At 61.2% G+C, this 17,866-nt stretch overlaps 1 protein-coding gene across 2 annotated transcripts; it reads right to left on the reverse strand.

The window, feature by feature from the left end:
- Window positions 1-1,178: 1,178 nt before the first annotated feature.
- KCNN3 (potassium calcium-activated channel subfamily N member 3) lies at window positions 1,179-17,866 on the reverse strand. 2 transcript variants are annotated; one of them, XM_030465230.1, is made up of 9 exons: window positions 17,098-17,866; window positions 14,038-14,133; window positions 10,571-10,989; window positions 6,083-6,224; window positions 4,685-4,795; window positions 3,643-3,770; window positions 3,472-3,541; window positions 2,235-2,529; window positions 1,179-1,992 (listed from the first exon to the last, which is right to left on the reverse strand). In XM_030465230.1, exons 1-9 carry the CDS (start codon window positions 17,818-17,820, stop codon window positions 1,562-1,564), a joined length of 2,415 nt encoding a protein of 804 aa, XP_030321090.1. In that variant the 5' UTR covers window positions 17,821-17,866; the 3' UTR covers window positions 1,179-1,561. The 2 variants fall into 2 exon arrangements, with proteins under 2 accessions (XP_030321090.1, XP_030321091.1); XM_030465231.1 differs by having other exon boundaries at window positions 1,943-2,529; window positions 17,098-17,865.

Consider the following 17,866-nt stretch of genomic DNA (forward strand, 5'->3'; position numbering starts at 1 on the left):
AGCTGGGTGAGGGATGGGGGTGGGATTGGGGGGCAGGGGATGGGATGAGGGTACAGGGAGTGGGATGGGAGGTGCAAAGGATGCAGAGGGTGGGATGGGAGGTGCAGGGGGTGGGATGGAGGTTCAGGTTGGGCAGGACACAGGGTGTAAGGTGCAGAGGGAAAGGTGCAGCCCCAGACCTGCAAAGTCTCGGGGCAGAGGGGTGGTTTGGGGTGCAGGTTGTGCTGGGGGAGGGGGGGGGATGGAGCCTGTCAGGTGCTGGGTGTGGGGTGCAGTGATCACGCCAGCTCCTGGTGGAATCCTGGTGGAATCCTGGTAGAATCCTGGTGGAATCCTGGTAGAATCCTGGCAGAATCCTTGTGGAATCCTGGCAGAATCCTGGTGGAATCCTGGTGTGATCCTGGTGGAATCCTGGCTCTGCTCCACCTCCAGGCTCTCCTGTCCCTCTTGCAATCCCAAAGCTCTCCTCTCTGGTGCTTCCCTCCCTTCTCATCTCACTCCCTTGGATTTCCCAGCCTTGATCCATATGGAGGTTCCCATTTGGCACAATCAGTTCTTGACCATCGATTCATCCTTGAGCATCAATCCAGCCTCCAGCTCTCCAGGCCCTGGGCTCCACCTCCTCTCCTCACACCTTGCTCCACGTTGCTCTTTGCTCCTGCTCAAGGTCAGGAACCTTTTTTTTACTCCCCTGGCTGCCCGCATGCCAGTGGAGATGCTGAATGTCAGCCTCCTTCTACAAATTTGCACCATTTTCTCCCTTGCCAGGCTGGAAACCTGCTTCCAGAGGTGGGCAGGAGCTTCTTGGAACCTTCCAGCATTACGGATGGAAGGGAAAGAGTTTACGAAGGGGATTACAGGCTGAGTATACCTGGAGTAACACAGTGACTTTTGAGGACAATTACTGACACTGCTGGGTGAGGTGGAATTAATAGCGTGGAGTAATTACACGGTTACTTCATCTGTTTAAAAAAAAAAAAAAAAAAAAAATGAAGAAAAAGCTTCTGCTGAGTTTTCGTGGAAAGCAGCAAACCCCAGAACTGCAGCCTGGCAGAGCAGGCACAGAGCACACCCCAGGGTAGAACTGGGGTGGGAGGAGGGGAAAGGAGGAAGCAGAAGGGAAAATGGCTGATTCCAGAAGTCGCCAGGTGATGCCCAAAGTCACCTTTTTTTTAAAAAAAAAAAAGAAACTAAAGCAGGAGGGGCTGCACTTCCCTTGCCGGGCCGGTGCCGGGCGGTGCTGCCGGTCCCCACCAAACCCAGCAGAAGCAGCACGAAGGCAACGGATTGTTTTAAACAGATGAAGTCCCTGTCCCCACCACCACCTCACTTGCCAGAGTCCCCTGGCTCAACACCCAGGGAGCCCCCAGTGCCAGTGGGGGTGGTCGGAGCCCATGGGAACAGTTCTGCTGTGGGTTCCCAGTGGGTTCCCAAAACGCTGAGGGGGGGATGAGGGGGGAGTTATGGGGTGGCTCACGGATGTACGGTGATGGGAGCAACTGGGGACCCCCCCAAAGTGCCCCAGTGCTTGGGGCTGGCCCGCCAGCCCCCTCGGTGGCCATCACCATCTGGGTTTGGGTAGCCCCACATCCCTCGGCGCTTGCCCAGGTCTCTGGGCAGAGTGTGACACTAAAGTCCATCGAGGAGAAATGTCCCTTTTTCTTCTTCTTCTGCCTGGGGCAGAAAACACAGCTCTGAAGAAGCCTCCCTGGGCTAGTGACAACCCAGCAATCCCAGGGAAAGGCCCGTGGGTCCCGGTGAGGGGCGTGGGTAAGAAGCCACCACCTTGGCACCCACCCGGTGCCGGTGAGAGGGGTGGGAAGGGGTGGGGGGCACCAGGGAATTTCCCAGGTCCCCGTCGAGCTCCGAGTAGGGGAGGAAGAAAACTCTCCCTGTGGTGTCTCCATCGCTTCAGTGCTTCGGACTTGTTGGTTTGTTTTTCAAATGTGAAGACCTGAGATTGAGCGTGGGTTTCCCCCCCCCCGCGGCACCGGCAGCCGCCGTGGGTCACCGGTCCGTCCCCCTTCCTTCACCACGAGTAAAGAGGCACCTGAACGGGGGACAACCCCACACCAAGGCGTCGGCGAAAAATCCCGGCCGAAGGCTCCTTGAGGACCAGAAATAAAATCCGTGGAGACTTCGTGGAAACGCTGCCCCTGTCCGGAGTTGGGGAAGGGGCGGGAAGGGGATGGGATGGGGGGGGGGTGAACACACCGGGGGGCGGCTGCCGGTTTAGCAGCTGCTGGAGCTGGTGTAAGGGGTGGGGAAAGAGGTGGAGCTGACCCCGATGGGGCTCTCGGAAAGAGGAGTTTGGGGGGTGGCCACGGGTACCCCGACCCCCCGGGTCTCCAGGACGGCGGTGAGGAGGCGCTGGTGCTGCTGGCGCAGCAGATCGGCCATGAGGAGGGGCAGGGAGCTGAAACTGGCGCTGAGCTGCTCCAGTTTGGATTCCAAACTCCCGATCTGCTTCTCCAGATCCTCGCTGCGGTCGTTGAGCTCCGTGATGAGGTCGTACATCACGTTCTGCATCTGGGGGGGGACACACACAGACACACACAGAGGTGACATGGGGAAGTCACAGAGGGGGGGTCAGTGTCGTGAACAGGGGGGTCAGTGCCATGGCTGTAGGGGGACTGGGGAGACATGGGGGGATCAGTGCCATGGGCTGGGGGGGTCAGTGCCGTGGCTGTGGGGGACCGTGGGGTCATGGGAGTTCAGTGACATGGCTGGGGGGGAACTGGGGGGAAAGGGGGAATCAGTGCCATGGGTTGGGGGGGGGGGTTTCATGACTTGGGGGGGGATCAGTGTCATGAGCAGGGGGGGGACTGGGGGGACATGAGGGGATCAGTGCCATGGGTTGGGGGGGTCAGTGTCATGGCTGGAGGATGCCATGGTCGAGGGGTCAGTGTCATGGTGGGGGGGTGTCATGAGTGGGGGGGGGGACATGGGGGTACATGAGGGGATCAGTGCCATGGGTTGGGGGGGGGGTGTCATGACTTGGGGGGGGGTCAGTGTCATAGGTGGGGGGAGTCAGTGCCATGGTTGGGGGGGAGGAACAGAAGAGACATAGAAGGGTCGGTGCCATGGCTGTGGGGGTGTCATGGTGGGGGGCCCAGTGCCATGAACAAGAGGGGTCAGTGTCATAGCTGGGGGGGGGGGTGTCAGTGCCATGGCTGCTGGCAGAGCCACTGTCACCCCAGCTCAGCTGGGGCAGGGACATCACAATGTCCCCACAAACCCCATCTCCAGAGAGTTGGGGGAAGGGGCAGGCAGCCCTGTGCTGCTGTGTGCAGGGTGTGGGCAGCAAACCCTTCCCTGGGTGACCCCTCCCCAGCCCCAGCCTCCTGACTGATCCCACCCCCCCGGCTGATGTCTGCTGAGGGATGGAGCACTGCGGGGTCAGCCAGGTCTGCTTTAGGGTGTCCAAGTGAAGAGAAAGACCCGAGCCAAGAGCTGACAGGGAGGACTTGCCTTGGAGAGGTCAACCAGAGTGTTGGCTTGGTCACTCAGCTTCCTCTGCTCCATCTTCACGCTCCGCAACCTGGGGAGAAGGGAAGAGCGGGGGGGATGCATCTCCCAGGCTCCCAAACCCCCCCCCAAAATAAAGCCATGATTCCCCCACCCTGGTTCCCAACCCCTTACTGGTGAATGGCTTGGAGGAACTTCCTCTGGTGCTTCCTGACTTTGGCGTGGTCGATTTTCTTCAGGAGTTTGGTGTGTTTGTAGATCAGCCACGTCTCCCGCAGGACGTTGGCTGCCGCGTTCTTGATCTGCCAAAGGGAAAAGTTGTCTGGGGCTCAGCAGCCTCAGCACCACGGGGATTTCATGGAGAAACCCACCCTGGAGCTGGTGCTGGAGGAGGACCTGACCTGCCCTGGGTGGAGAGAGAGGGGATCCAGGCAGCTGCAAGAGGAGCAGCAGGTCCTAGATCCATCACTGATCCTGCTGGGAAAGGACTGGGGGGTTGGTTGGTGGCCAGAGAAGGGAATGGAGCTGGGAAAGGGGCTGGAAAACATGGAGAAGGGGCTGGAGAAGTTGTGAGGAGCAGCTGAGGGCCCTGGGGGTGCTGATCCTGGAGCAGAGGAGGCTGAGGGGAGACCTTGTGGCTCTCTGCAACCCCCTGAGAGGAGGTTGGAGCCAGGGGGAGTTGGGCTCTGCTCCCCAGGAAGAAGGGATGGGACAAGAGGAATGCCAGGGGAGGTTTAGGTTGGAGCTGGGGAACAATTTCTCCCTGGAAAGGGTTCTCAGGACCTTCCAGAGGTGGAGTCCCAATCCCTGGAAGAGTTTCCAATCCCTGGAGCTGTGGTACTGAGGGCCATGGGGCCTTGGGGAAGGGTTGGACTCAATGATCTGAAAGGTGTTTTCTAACCCAAACCCTCCTCCAATCCACCACCAGGCTTCTCACCCCCACACAAAGCTTCACTCAAAGCCTTGAGTAAAAGAAAAAAAAAAAAACAACCCAAAAATCTCCCAAGTTTTTCTCCATTCCCACATCCATCTGCCACTCTTGGCAGGTCCCAGCTGGGCTGTTGGCACTTCCACAGCCCCTGGAACTGAACCCAGGACTCAGCTGCTCCCTCCCAGCCCAACTGCCTGGGGCTGCCTGGACAACTTGGGGACCTTCTGAGGGACACTTTCCTCCCTCCCTCCCTTCCTCCCCCCCATCCTCCTCATCCCACCTCACCCTCTTGGTCAGCTGTGTGTCCATCATGAAGTTGTGGACGTGTTTCTCAGCTTTGGTCAGCTCCAGCTTCCTGGCCACCACGGCCACCACCAGCGCCGTGCAGCCAGCACCCTGCAGGGGGACAGCAGGAGGGATGTGATTTGTCACCCTCCAGCACCCCCTTCATTAATTAATAATTAATTAACATTAATTATACATAATTAATTAAAAACAAAACAAAACAAAACCTCCACGGCCTCCCTCTCCCCATCACCCTGCAGGATGAGGACCCCCAGCTCCCAGGAGGGGCTCTGGGGGTGTGAGTACAGGGGGGGAAGCACCTTGGGGGCAGCAGGGGAAGGGAACCCTGGATCAAGACCCCCCAGAATTTTCCTTCCCCCCCCTAATCCCACTGCTCCTGGCAGCACAGGCTGGGAGCTGGATTATCTGGGTGATTAGGACCAGATCCCTGCAATCACCTCCAGCCTGGCTTTGACTTTGGGAAGCCAAGGTGCCAAAGCTCCACTGGTTCCAGGGCTCTGCCCCCACCCACTCGGCTGCTCCCCCCCCATCCCCACTCTTCCCAACACACTGGCAGCACCCACATCCCTGGCAAATGCTCCTTAATTCATTAAAGACTCATTAATTAATAACCTTGCTGAATCCTGGAGACTCACCCAAGGCTCTGCCACGTGGCCTCAGCTCCTGCCTGTGGCATCACCCGGTGACACAGCTGGGGGGTACCCCAGGGGACCCCCCCCCTCCCAATCCCCCTGCTGGGGGGTGGGCAGGGGGCACATTGTGCCAGGTTCCAGCTCGGGTGGTTCTGGTTGGGATGTGGGGACAGGGATGGGTTTGAGCCCAAGGCTGAGGGGGGCAGAGCCGGGGGGCTGGGGCAGATCCCCCAAGCCAGGATGATTCCCAGGAGCCTTGGAGCAGGAATGGTGGGAGGACCCCAGGGGACAGTGACCTCAGAGCAGGGGGAAAGGAAGCGATGATGCTGGCAGGAGGTGGAGGGTTCCCAGCTGGTCCCAGCTCCTGGGAAGGAGCCATTTGGGATCACTCTGGGGGATGGAAGGCAGGCGGTGGGAGTGGAGGTGGCCAAGGGATGCTCGGGGGCCCTTCCTGCTCCCTGGGGACATCCCTGTCCTCACCACCATCCAGAATCCAACCAAATCCACTCTGAATTTCCCAATTCAGAGGCAGGGGACCACTGCACCCCACAGCCTTGCAGCACCCACCTGAACCAACCCCCCCCACATCCTGCTCATTACTGTGCTCAGGCTCGAGCAGCTCCCAGGCTGTAAGATCTTACCCCATGGCAAAACCACTTGGGTTTCTAAGATCTGGTGGCCCTGGTGGCACGGTGGGGACAGGCAGAGCCCGTGGGATGGGGACCCATCTCAGCATGGCCCTTACCATGATGCCAGTGAGCAGGCACACACCCTTCCCACAGTAGGTGTGTGGGACCATGTCCCCGTAGCCGATGGAGAGGAAGGTGATGGAGATGAGCCACATGGCCCCCAAGAAGTTGCTGGTTACATCCTGCTGGTCGTGGTACCTGCCAAGGAGACGGGGGGGGGGGGCATCAGTAGCAGCATGGCAGGGGACACAGACAGCTACAGGGACCAAAAGGGGACACGGTGGGACCCCTGGCACGAGGGCTGTGCCAGGCAACGAGGGGATGGGGGAACACAGGATGCCCCAAAACGACGGCGGTGGCACAAGTTTTGGGTGCAGAAAAAGCTCAAATAGGAGCAAAAACACCCCGGGAAGAGTTTCTGCTTTGGGTCAGACTCATCACCAGGGCCTGATCCCCGTGCTGTGCTGATGAGAGCCAGGTGATGGGAGAAAAAAGCCCCCAGCCCCACCAGCTCAGCCCCAGCACCCTCCTGTGCATCCCCCCTCCTCTCCGTGTCCCCCCCCCTAACCCCAGGGATGGGTGGGGATCCTGCCAAGCCTCCAGCATCCACTTGGCACAGAGGAAAGAGCTCCAGGCCTGGAGACAAAAACCACGTGGAGGAGCAGCAGCTTCTTGAAGGATGCTGCAAACTTTCCATGGCCACGTCCCAGTTGGGCTGGGAGGTCACTGACTGGTCTGGCCAGGCCAGGAACTGGCTGCAGCTTTTCCGGATGCATCCAACCCCCCAATCCTGCCCGGAGGGTCTCTTTTCCCCTGGGAATGCAGCAATGGCTCCAGAGGTGGAGCAGGACCCAAGCCAAGCCCTGATGTGGGCACGGAGAGGCAGCACGGGGTGAAACCAGGATGGTTCCCCCTCTCCTGCCCCAAACATCCCTCACCCTGGCAGCCTTCTCCCAGTCTCCTCATGGAACCATAGGAGGGAAACCAGATGGAACTTCTGGCAAACTCCCCCCCCTCCTCCTGCAGCAGTTGGGTTTTCTCTTCTTTGGAAATGTTTTCCCCTCCCAAGGCATGAAAGGGAGAAAGAACCCTGAGCTGTGCTGAGAGCTCCACTGTGGCTGGAGGGGGGCAGAGCCCACAGGGCTCCCCCAGACCCCCCAGAATCCACAACCTGGATGTGAGCCCTTGGGAATGTGCCCAGGAGCATCCAGGGGGCTCCAGCAGAGCCAAACGTTTCCTCATTCCCAAAGTACTTTGAACACAATGAGTTGATAAGCTGGGGAGGGGGGGTCCAGCACATGACCTCAGTGCCCATCCTCATCGCCCCCTTGCTCACCAAGGTCACCACCTGCTCCCTGGGGTTGTCACCAGCATCCCCCTGCACTGGGACACACCAGGAGCCCATGGCAGCCCCCACCTGGCTGCACCAGCCCCCAGGGTAGCCAGGTAGCCACTGCTGAGCCACCTGGGTCCAACAGGTGCTGGTTGGGGATGGTCCTGAGGGCAGCAAACTGGTTTCTAGTGCTGGGGACATGGCTTGGGAAACCTTCACCAGAGATGTGGAGAATCCCTCAGGAATGGAGCATGGCCCAGGGACTCTGCATCCATCCTGGGTCCTGCATCCCCCCAGGTCCTGCACCCCCCCCCCGGGTCCTGCATCCCCCTGGGTTGGTGCAACCCCTTGAGTCCTGCATCCCTTAGGGCCCAGCATCCCCTCCACACTGATGCATCCCCTCGGCTCCTGCATCCCCTGGATCCTGCATCCCCTCAGCTCCTGCATCCCGCTGGGTCCTGAATCCCCTGGATCCTGAATCCCCTCAGATCCTGCATCCTCTGGATCCTGAATCCCCTCAGATCGTGCATTCCCTCAGCTCCTGCATCCCCCCGGATCCTGAATCCCTTCAGCTCTTGCATCCCCTCAGATCCTGCATCCCCTGGATCCTGCATCCCCCTGGATCCTGAATCCCTCAGGGCTCAGCATCCCCTCCACATTGGTGCATCCCCTAAGATCCTACATTCCCCTGGATCCTGCATCCCCTCAGATCCTTCATCCCCTGGGTCCTGCATCCCCTGGATCCTGCATCCCCTCAGCTCCTGCATCCCCTGGATCCTGCACCCCCTGGATCCTGCATCCCCCTGGCTCCGTGCACCTTGGGGTCAGTGCAATCCCCCCAGCTCCTGCAACCCCTTCGATTCAGCATCTCCTGGGAATCCCCCTGTGTCAGTGCATCCCCCCCCAGGTTTCTGCCCCCCCAGCCTGCTCTCCAGCCCCTGGCTTTGCCTCTTTTTGCAAGGAGGGGGGGTGGGTAGCTGCAGGTCGTGGCAGCTGCGGTGCTGGGGATCTGCAGCGCTTTGCCTGCGTCATTTCTATTTTATTTATTTCTTTTTTTTTTTGTCACTAATCGTTCTCTATTTACACTGAGCTTTTCAGCCCAACATCCCTCCCCTCCCCAGGTGCTGAATCCACCCCCTTTCACGTCCTCAGGGAGCCTGGCCTCTCGCTCCCCATTTAGGTGGCACAAATAAAAAAAAAATCTCCCAAACGCAATTAAGTAGCACAAGCCCATCCAGCACATCCTGAGAGCGTCATTAAGGGAGGCAGGAAGGCAAAAAGGCAGCCTGGAAAAGCTCAGAAAAGCTCAGCACCACTTGGCTCCCTGCTGCGGGACCTCAAGCTGCTCTGATGTCCCCTCAGAGGGTCACCAGGATGGGGGGTCCCAGCCTAGGGAAGAGGAGGGGTGGCCTCCCCACCTTGCTAGCACCAAGGGGACCCCAGGTGGGAATTGTTTGGCTTGGGGAAAAACACAAAAAAACCTTTAAGATCCTCAGGTCCAACTATTACCCCCCCAGCCACCCCTCAGCCCTCCTTTCCCAGGCTGGGATGAAGCTGCTGCAGCAGCTAAAGGAGATTTTGTCCCATTTTGGGACCCTACAGACACCAAACTGTGGTTTGGGGGCTTTGCTGCTGCAGAGCTGCAGACCCAGCTGGGTGGGGGTGACAACAGGGGGTCGGGTTTAACCTCCTGGGGACAGGAGCAGCAGGGACAGGACACAGGGCACAGGGCACAGGACACAGGGCACAGGGCACAGGACACGACTTGGGTGCTGCTGGCACCTTGCCAATGAGGGAACCCCCATCCCAGTGCTGGGGTTGGGGACACCTTTCCACTGGCCACCAGCCCCCCTGCAGGGGACAAAGGGGTCCCCCAGGAGAGGGATGTGCAGCTGTACCTGCCGGGCTGGTCGCCACAGCAACCCCCACTGATGGCAGCGTGATGCCATCGGCAGTGGGTTTGTCACCGCGGGGTTGTCATGGCACTCGCTGGCAAAGCCCGAGCCAGGCACTGCTGCTTGCCAGCCCCACAACCCCTCTGGCCTCCCCCCAGCTCCCACTGCCCCCTACAGACCCCCAGTTGTCCCCACGCTGGCTGCCACCACACGCTGTCCCCACGCAGGGACAGCCCGGGCTGTCCCCAGGTCCTGTGCTGTGAGGACGGGTCTGTCTCTGCTCCTGACCCCGGGGGGGTGAGAGGGAAAACCCACGGAGGGTGAATCCCTGGAGCTCTGCAGCCCTCCCGTGGGGCACCAGGACAGCACAGATCCACTGCACAGCCAGAACCACCCTGCATCCAGAACCACTGCACAGCCAGAACCACCCTGCTTCCAGAACTGCACCACATCCAGAACCACTGCACAGCCAGAACAGAACCACTGCACAACCCGAACCACTGCACAACCAGAACCACTGCACAGCCCGAACCACTGCTCATCCAGAACCACCCTGCATCCCAAACTGCTCTACATCCTAAATAACCACATATCCAGAACCACCTCTGATACCAAACCACCCTTCATCCCGAACTGCACCACATCCAGAACCACTGCCCATCCCAAACCATCCCTGCATCCTGAACCACCCTTCATCCCAAGCTGCTTTGCAACCTGAACCACTGCACATCCTCAACCACCCTGCATCCCAAACCACCACACATCCCAAACCATCCTGCATCCTCAACTGCCCCATATCCAGAACCACCTGGCATCCCAAATGGTTCTGCATCCCCAACCACTGCACATCAACCACAGCGCATCCTGAACCTCTGTGCATCCCAAACTGCCCCACATCCCAAACCATCCTGAATCCCAAACAAATTCCAAACCACTCTACCTGCTGAACTTCCGCACATCCCGAACCATGACACATCCCTAACAGCCACACATCCCAAACTGTGGTGCCTCCTGACCCACCATGCACCATCCCAACCCACCTTGAATCCCCCTGACACCCCAAACCCACTCTCCATCCCCCTGACACCCCAAACCATCCTGCATCCCAAACTGCCACAAATTCCAAACCACTGTACCTGCTGAACTTCCACACATCCTGACCAGGACCAACACATCCTGAACAGGACACATCCCAAACAGCCACACATCCCAAACTGTGGTGCCCCCTGACCCACCATGCACCATCCCAACCACCTTGAATCCCCCCAACACCCAACCCCACCCTGCACCCAGCCCACCCCCCAGCCGCCCCTCACCTCTCGCACACCCGGACCGTCCAGGCGGCGATGATCCAGAGGGAGATGCTGAAGACCAGGAGCACCGTCCCGGGGCAGATGGTCATCAGGGTCTTCATGACAAAGCGGGTGTTGAAGTTGATCTTGTTGAGAGCCCCGATGCTGCGGGAGGAGGCGTCGGTGAAGAGTTTGCTGTGCAGCAGCATCACCCGCGCGATCAGGTAGAGCCTCAGGAACATGGGGATGGACAGGATGATGTCCACGTCCGCCTCCGCTCGGGAAGGCGTGTAGGAGAAAGCCAGGCGAGCTGTCCAGAAAAATTTATACTCCCCGGGGATGGGGTGGATGGCACAAACCAGCATCTCCAGGCTGATGTAGAGGATCCGCTCGTACGTCATGGCTATCCGCCAGTCGTCGGCTCCGTTGTCGATCACAAAGAGCTGGGGGGAGGCAAAACCAGGTGCTCACCGGGGGCTCTGGCTGACCCTGTCACACCAACACCCTGCCCCACCAACACCCTGTCACACCAACACCTTGCCACACCAACACCCTGCCCCACTGACAGCCTGTCACACCAACACCCTGTCCCACCAACACCCTGCCTCACTGACAACCTGCCACACCAGCACCCTGCCACACCAACACCCAGCCACACCAACACCCTGCCACACTGACAGCCTGTCCCACAAACACCCTGCCACACCAACACCCGGCCACACCAACACCCTGCCCCACCGACACCCTCTCACACCAACACCCTGTCACACCAGCACCCTGCCACACTGACACCCTGTCACACCAGCACCCTGCCACACCAACACCCTGCCACAGGCTGGGAGATGGACACCAGAGATGGCTTCAGCCAGAGGGTGTGGAATGGATGGGAAGGAAAAGGGGATACTGGGAGCTCACCACCCCCCAAGGGCTCTGCCCCTGTGCCCAGGGGGTGGTTACCCTGTACCCTGTACCACCCAGGGGGTGGTTACAGCTCTGGGGACACCTTCAGGCTGCTTGGCAGCCGTGTCACCCGCTGCAGCAGAGAGGGGAGAGCCCTGGTACAACAGAGCCCCCCCAGGAGTCCCCCAGCCCTGCAGTCCCACCCCGGTGTCACCCGCAGCCACCACACCCCTGGGCAACTTTTGGAGTGGAAAGACCAGAGGCAGCTGGCAGGGACGGGATGCGGTTGCCATAGCAACCAGCGGTTTGGCCTGGGTACCAGCTCCTTTCCCGGCGATGGCGTTGGGGTCTCTGATGCCACCAGACCCCGGGGGTCACCGGCCCTGGCAGCATCGGGCAGGACACGGTCTCGGCCCCGGTGTGACGGGGCCACCGGTGTCACCTACAGCAGCGGGGACCCGCTCAGGGCCTCTCTAAGCAGCCCTTGGCAAAGGTGCCGCTGGGAAGGGATCCAAGGGGGAGGTGGCAGCCGGCGCCACCGTCATCAGCCGTGTCCTCGACCCCGAAAAGCACAGAGAGATCCCGGCTGGTCCCGGGGGCCGGGAGTTCTGGCAGCCGCTCCATCCCGGTTGGCACCGAGCCTGGGAACAACCCTCCCGCTCTGCCGGAGGCCCCGGAGCACCTGAGCCTTCCTGGCACGGCACGGCACGGCACGGCACGGCACGGCACACGGGGCTCTCCCCCGGGGACCGGTGAGAACCGAATCACCGGGATTGACTTCACGGAGCGATCGTTCCCGGCTCCCTCCCTGTCTGTTTGGGAAGCTCCGGTTCCATGTGGCCGCTTTTGTTTGAGAAATTGTTTATGAAAAAAAAAAAAAAAAAAAGCTCCAAGCTGTCAAGGGAGATCCTCAGCCCATTCCTTCCTGGAAAAGGGTGTGAAAATAAACACGCTGGCAGAGGAAAAAAGCAGGGAGCTTTTGGGCTGCGGAGGGGAGGGGGGGAGAACGGGCTGGGGAAGGGAAAGAGCAGAGGGAGTTTCAGGGAGGTTTTTCCCACCCTCCCCCCCCCCGCGTTCCAGCCCCTCGCAGCCCTGCGGCGCATCGCTGCAGGTTGCCATGGAAACCGTGGTCCAGCAGTACCCGATGGGGCATCCCCACATCCCAGCATCCCCCAGCCTCACATCCCCAGCACTGGCTCCGGCAGAGGAATGAGGAGCGAAACCACAGAGGGGGCACCCAACAAAAAAGGCACCGAGAGCCCTGAGCACCCCAAGAGGGTGGGGGGGGGCTGAGTGGGGCTGTGCCCCCTCCCCCCAGATCCCTGCTGGAGCTGCCAGCCTGGGTGACAGGGTGGTCTAGCAAATGCTGTGGCAGAACTGGAGGGACAAGGGGTGGGTGATGGGCATGGGGACACCCCGGGGACCTTCCCCAGTCCCAGCCCTTTGGGGACCAGGCAGCCAGGGAGGGGACAGGCAGGATGCCAGTGGTTGGACTCAGGGATGCCCTGGCCCTGGAGAAACTGAGGGTTGGAAATGTTCCTAAGGACCCACCAATTAATTAATACCAAGTGAAGAGGCTGAAGATGTTGCTGAATCTTTCCAAGGGGCTGGGGATGTCCAGCAGTGCCCCAGTGGGGCAAGAACCCAAAGATTTACAGCCTCATGCCTGCCCTGGCCCAGTCACCAGCAATCCCATGAGAAGCACCAGAGAGGGAATGGGGTGAGCAGCAGCCACACGAATCTGTCTGGATCAAACCCATCCCTGCCAGCCCAGCTGGACCATGGTGACATTCAGCACAGCAGGACCCCGTGGAGGGACAATGAGAGGGATTTGGGGGGAGCAGGACTCCCTGGAGGGGCAGCAGTGGGGATTTCATCTCAGGTGGATGTGGGGTCTTGCACAACCTTTTCCCAAAACCATCCCCTGGTGAAGCCAGCGAGCTCTGGGGAGTGACACCTCTGACCCCAACTGCAGCCATCCCCGGGGTAAATATTATCCTAGCAAACCTCAGAGCTCTCAGATGTTGACTTTGAGCAGCCCACTGCCAGGCTGAGTCCCCAAGCAGGCAGCAGGCAGGTCCCTGGCAGGCAGGAAGGAAGCGGGGCTCCCTCATCCAGCCCCCCCCCAAACCAAGCTGCCCTAGGGGACAAGGTGGGACCTTTGGTGCCCTGAGGGCTTTGGCATCTCTTCCAGGGGGGCTTTTTTTTCCCCCTGGCAATTAATTCCTCTCCTGTCCCAACCCCGCCGGCATTGTGCCGAAGCCGGATCCCGCCGGGGAGCGCGGCCTTCCTGGAGCAAACTGGGAACCCTTTCATTGCCCGGCAACGCTGGGGCAGGCAGGGAGGAAGAGAGTGGGCAGCCCTGATTAGGAAAGGTTTTCACAGCTTTCCTTGGCACCTCGGCTGCTCCAAGCCCTTCCTGGCTGCAGCCTCCTCCAGCCATTAACACCTCACCCCCCCCCCAGACCCTTTGTCATCCTCCCCAAGACCTGACTGAGGGGGAGGTGGACCATGAGCTGGGGTTCAGCTTCCCATGGGTGTGCTGCAAATCCCACCCCAGCCATCCCACCCTAGCAGCCCCTGGGACCTACCTGCACCTCCCGCGTGTGGTAGGCGACGATGAGCCCCAGGAGGATGACAGTGGAGAGGCTGATGAGGCATTTCAAGGCCAGGGAGAACATGGAGTCCTGCAAGGAGAGCAGGGCAGGCGTCAGGGAAGACACGGCCAAAGGGCCTTCAAGCCTCAGCCCGATGTTACAGCACCCTGATGGATGATGTTAATTAGAGCCTTCTCCTAATTAGCTTTATGTAAATTAACCTAGCCCTCCATTCACCGGAGAGGGAGGTGGCTGTTCCCTGGGAAGAGCAAGATGCTCCATCTCCCCCCAAACTCTGGACCCCGTTTCAGCCCCGGGGGAACCAATGCTACCGCTGGTCACGCCCCGGCCCCACCAGTGCCAAGCAGCCCTGTGCCACGGTGCCACCACCAAACCAACCTGCCCTGTCACTGCCACCCCAATACCATCACACCAAGACCCAGCACGCTGAGACCCGACACACTCGTGACACGCTGAGACACCCCCCCCCACCCCCACTACACTTGTGACACACTGAGACCCGACACACTCGTGGCCTCTGGACACCTCCCTGTCTCCCAGCCCCTCTCTCCCTCCCAGTGTCCCCATCCCAGCAGGTTGGTGGCACGTGGCAGGGGCGGTTTGCGGTGGAGGCGGCGGCGCATTGTTCAGGGCTTGGCTCCGGCTGCCCAATTGTGTGGATATAATGGCTGGTGCTGAGCAAGGCGCCGGCAACCCAACCACGGCTATTAATAGCCAAACTCCAGGGCAGGGCTGCTGCCACGGCCAGACCCTTCCCAAGGGCATTAATCCTGCCCCACGGCACCGCTGGCCGTGCCACCACCGGGCACCCACCGGCCGCTAGCGGCCGAGGCTGCCGCGCACCCGCCGCGTTCACCGGCAACTCCAGGAGGCACCGGGGCTGGAGGGAGATGGTGGGAAGAGCCACAGCTGGGTCCACACTTGAGCAAACACTGTCAGGGACTCAACAGAACCGCAGCGATGCCTCCGCACCCCTGGCAGCACCATGCCACACCGCTTCACCCCGGTGATGGTTCTGGGAAGCTACGGTGCTTCAGCCCGCAGTCAGGAGGGACCCTCTCCTGCCCACACTTCAAGATAGGTCTGGCAGGGAAGAGGGAAAACCCAACCACCACATCCCAGCACAGCCCTGGAACCCTCCAGCTGGTGTTGGCTGTGGGGCAGACCTGGACCCGGGCCAGGGCTGGCAGAACCATCAGCCCTGAACATCCGACAGCTGCCAGGCTCTGGGTGCTACTTTGGTCCCCACTGGTGGGCTCTGGTTTCCCACCAGGAGCTACTGGGGGGATTAATGGGTGGTCACCCACTGCCACCAGCAGCCAGGAGCCAAGGATGCCCCTGCACCATGCAGCTGGCACGAGCGTGGTGGTGGGCACCGGGTCAGGGCTACGGTGGCAGCACTGACTCTGGGGTCTGACCTGGCTGACCCAAGTGTTCAGCGTGGCAGTGTGGCAGCAGCACTGCCACCAGCCTGGCAAGGGTGGTGTGTGTCCCCTGTCACCAGGCATGCAGACACAGGGACCCGGCCAGGGTGGCCAGTGTCACTTATCACCAAGTAAACGGGCGCAGGTATGGTAAAACAGGGATCCAGGCAAGGTGGGCAGTGTCCGTGTCACCAGGCACATGGGTGCAGCACCTGGACAGAGTGACAGTGTACCCTGTCACCAGGCACATGGGTGCAGGACCCAGACAGGGTGACCAGTGTCCCCTGTCACCAGGCACATGGGTGCAGGGCCCAGACAGGGTGACCAGTGTCCCCTGTCACCAGGCACAGGCCCAGGGTGGCCAGGGGCCCACCAGGTCCCACCACGGCTCAACAGGCAGTGGGTGCAGGGTGCTCACAGTGGTTTGGCCTTGCTGCTTCCAAAAGGGAGCAGGACCCCCGGGGGGGGGGGGGACAAGGCTCTGACAGCACAGCCAAGCATCCTTCTCCTCCCCGGGTGCGGGAGCCAGCGATGCCAGCTGGGAGCAGTGGGAATTGCTGCCAGCAGCCCCCACACTCCCACCGACCCCACCAGCAGCTCCGAGCCCCCCACTGTAGGACGGGCACCTCGCTGGGATCCCCCACGCCCCCCAGCACCCCCAGCCTCCCCCCTCTCTCTCTCTCTCTCCTTCCACCACCTCCTCCACCCTCCCCACCACCTGCACCAGGGAGCATCCAGCAGCCCCTTCCCACCCCTCCGGCACGGGGACCCCCCGCCATCCACCCCCCCGGCCCCCTCGGCAGTGCCGTCCTGCTGCCGCCCATGGGTGCCACGCACACCCGAGCCGGCGCGGGTGCCGCTGCCTTCCCCTCCCTGGATAAGTATAAATAACATGACAGATGTCTATACAAAGAGTTATTCATATCGCTGCCAACCAGCGCAGCCCTGGAGCAGGAGCTGGAAGGGGCGTTTTTTTTTTGTTTGGTTTTTTTTGTTTTTTTTTTTTTGGGGGGGGGGGGGAAATTATAAATAAAAGACATCGTCCAAAAAAAAGACAAAAAGATAAGAAAAGGGAAAAAAAGGGAAGAAAAGGGTGTGGAGGAGAAGGAGGAGGAGGGAAAGCCGAGGGCACGGTGCCCCGAGGGTAGCCCAGTCGGTCCGGTGCTGGGCACTGCAGAGCCCGGTGGTTCCGGTGCTGCTGGCACATGGGGCAGCTCCGCCAGGACCCGGCAGAGCCACAGCCCCCAGGGCCCCCCACCCCGGTGCCAACACCCGCAACGTCCCCGCAAGGCCCCGGGGGCCACCCCGTCGGTCACCACACCGGTCCCTCCGGCCCCGTCCCCCACCACGCGGGGCAGTGGGCTCTGGGATTATCCTATGGGACACCGGGTGGGATGCACCGTGCCACGCCCACCCCACCGGGCACCAACCGGGGCAGTTTGCTCCACGCTCACCCCACCGGGCACCGGAGGGGACAATTCCGTCCAGGCTAAGGCCGGTGGGTGCGGGATGGGGCGATCGGCTCTGCGCTCCCCCCGCTGTCCCTGATGGGTGCCACGGGACCCGCGCCCACCCTGCCCACCCCCACCTCGTCCCCCAGGGCGGGTACCTTGGAGTAGAGCCCCCAGGAGAGCTCGGTCTCGATGACCATGACGACGATGCCGAACATGCCGAAGATGAGCGCGTAGTCGCTGAGCCTCTTCCTCTTCTCGAAGAGCGCCCGGCGGTGCCCCAGCCGGTACCCGATGTTCTGTGCCTTGCGCTTGGGCCCCTTGGCGAAGGCGGCGGGGGGCGGGCGGGCGGGGGGGCGGTCGGGGCGACAAGCGGCGGGCGCGTGGTTGTCCTCACGCGAGACGACGATCTCGGGGGGTCCGCTGGCCCCAAAGAGCTGCAAAGGTTGAGCCTCCGGTTCGGCTTCGATGAGGTTGCGGCGGGATGCGCTGAGGCGGCTGAGGGGCTTCATCACCCCCCCGCTGTACTTGCAGGAGCTCATGGCGATCTCGGTGAAGGGGTTGCTGTCCCGCCGGTGAACCAAGGGACTCGGTTGCCGGTGTTTGCCGCTCCCCGGTCCGGAGCCCGTTACCGGGTGGTCGCCGAGGTTGAGTTGGCTGCCGTGGCGGGAGGAAGGGTGGAGGGCGGCGGGGGCGGCGGGAGGAGGAGGAGGGGCCCGGAACGAACCGGGCGAGGAGTGCAACAGGCTGTGCTGGAGCGGCGGCAGCCCGGCGGGGGGCGGCGGCGGTGCCCGTTCATCCCCCGGTAACGGGCAGGGACACCGACCCTCCTCCTCTAAGTCCCCCACACCCGAATCGTGAAGATGCCCCGATGTTTCCATAACGCCGTTACCGGCGCCGTTTGCCCGGCCACCGGCACCGCTTCAC

Source organism: Calypte anna, chromosome 25 (genome assembly GCF_003957555.1).
Source record: "Calypte anna isolate BGI_N300 chromosome 25, bCalAnn1_v1.p, whole genome shotgun sequence".
Classification (NCBI taxonomy): Eukaryota; Metazoa; Chordata; class Aves; order Apodiformes; family Trochilidae; genus Calypte; species Calypte anna.

Coding starts and splice junctions, on each gene's coding strand:
- KCNN3 (XM_030465230.1), bottom strand. CDS start 17,820: ATGGAAACATCGGGGCATCTTCACGATTCGGGTGTGGGGGACTTAGAG. Junction 3,771..4,684: donor ACACACAGCTGACCAAGAGG/GTGAGGTGGGAT, acceptor TCCCTTTGGCAG/ATCAAGAACGCGGCAGCCAA. Junction 3,542..3,642: donor TTCCTCCAAGCCATTCACCA/GTAAGGGGTTGG, acceptor CCTTCTCCCCAG/GTTGCGGAGCGTGAAGATGG.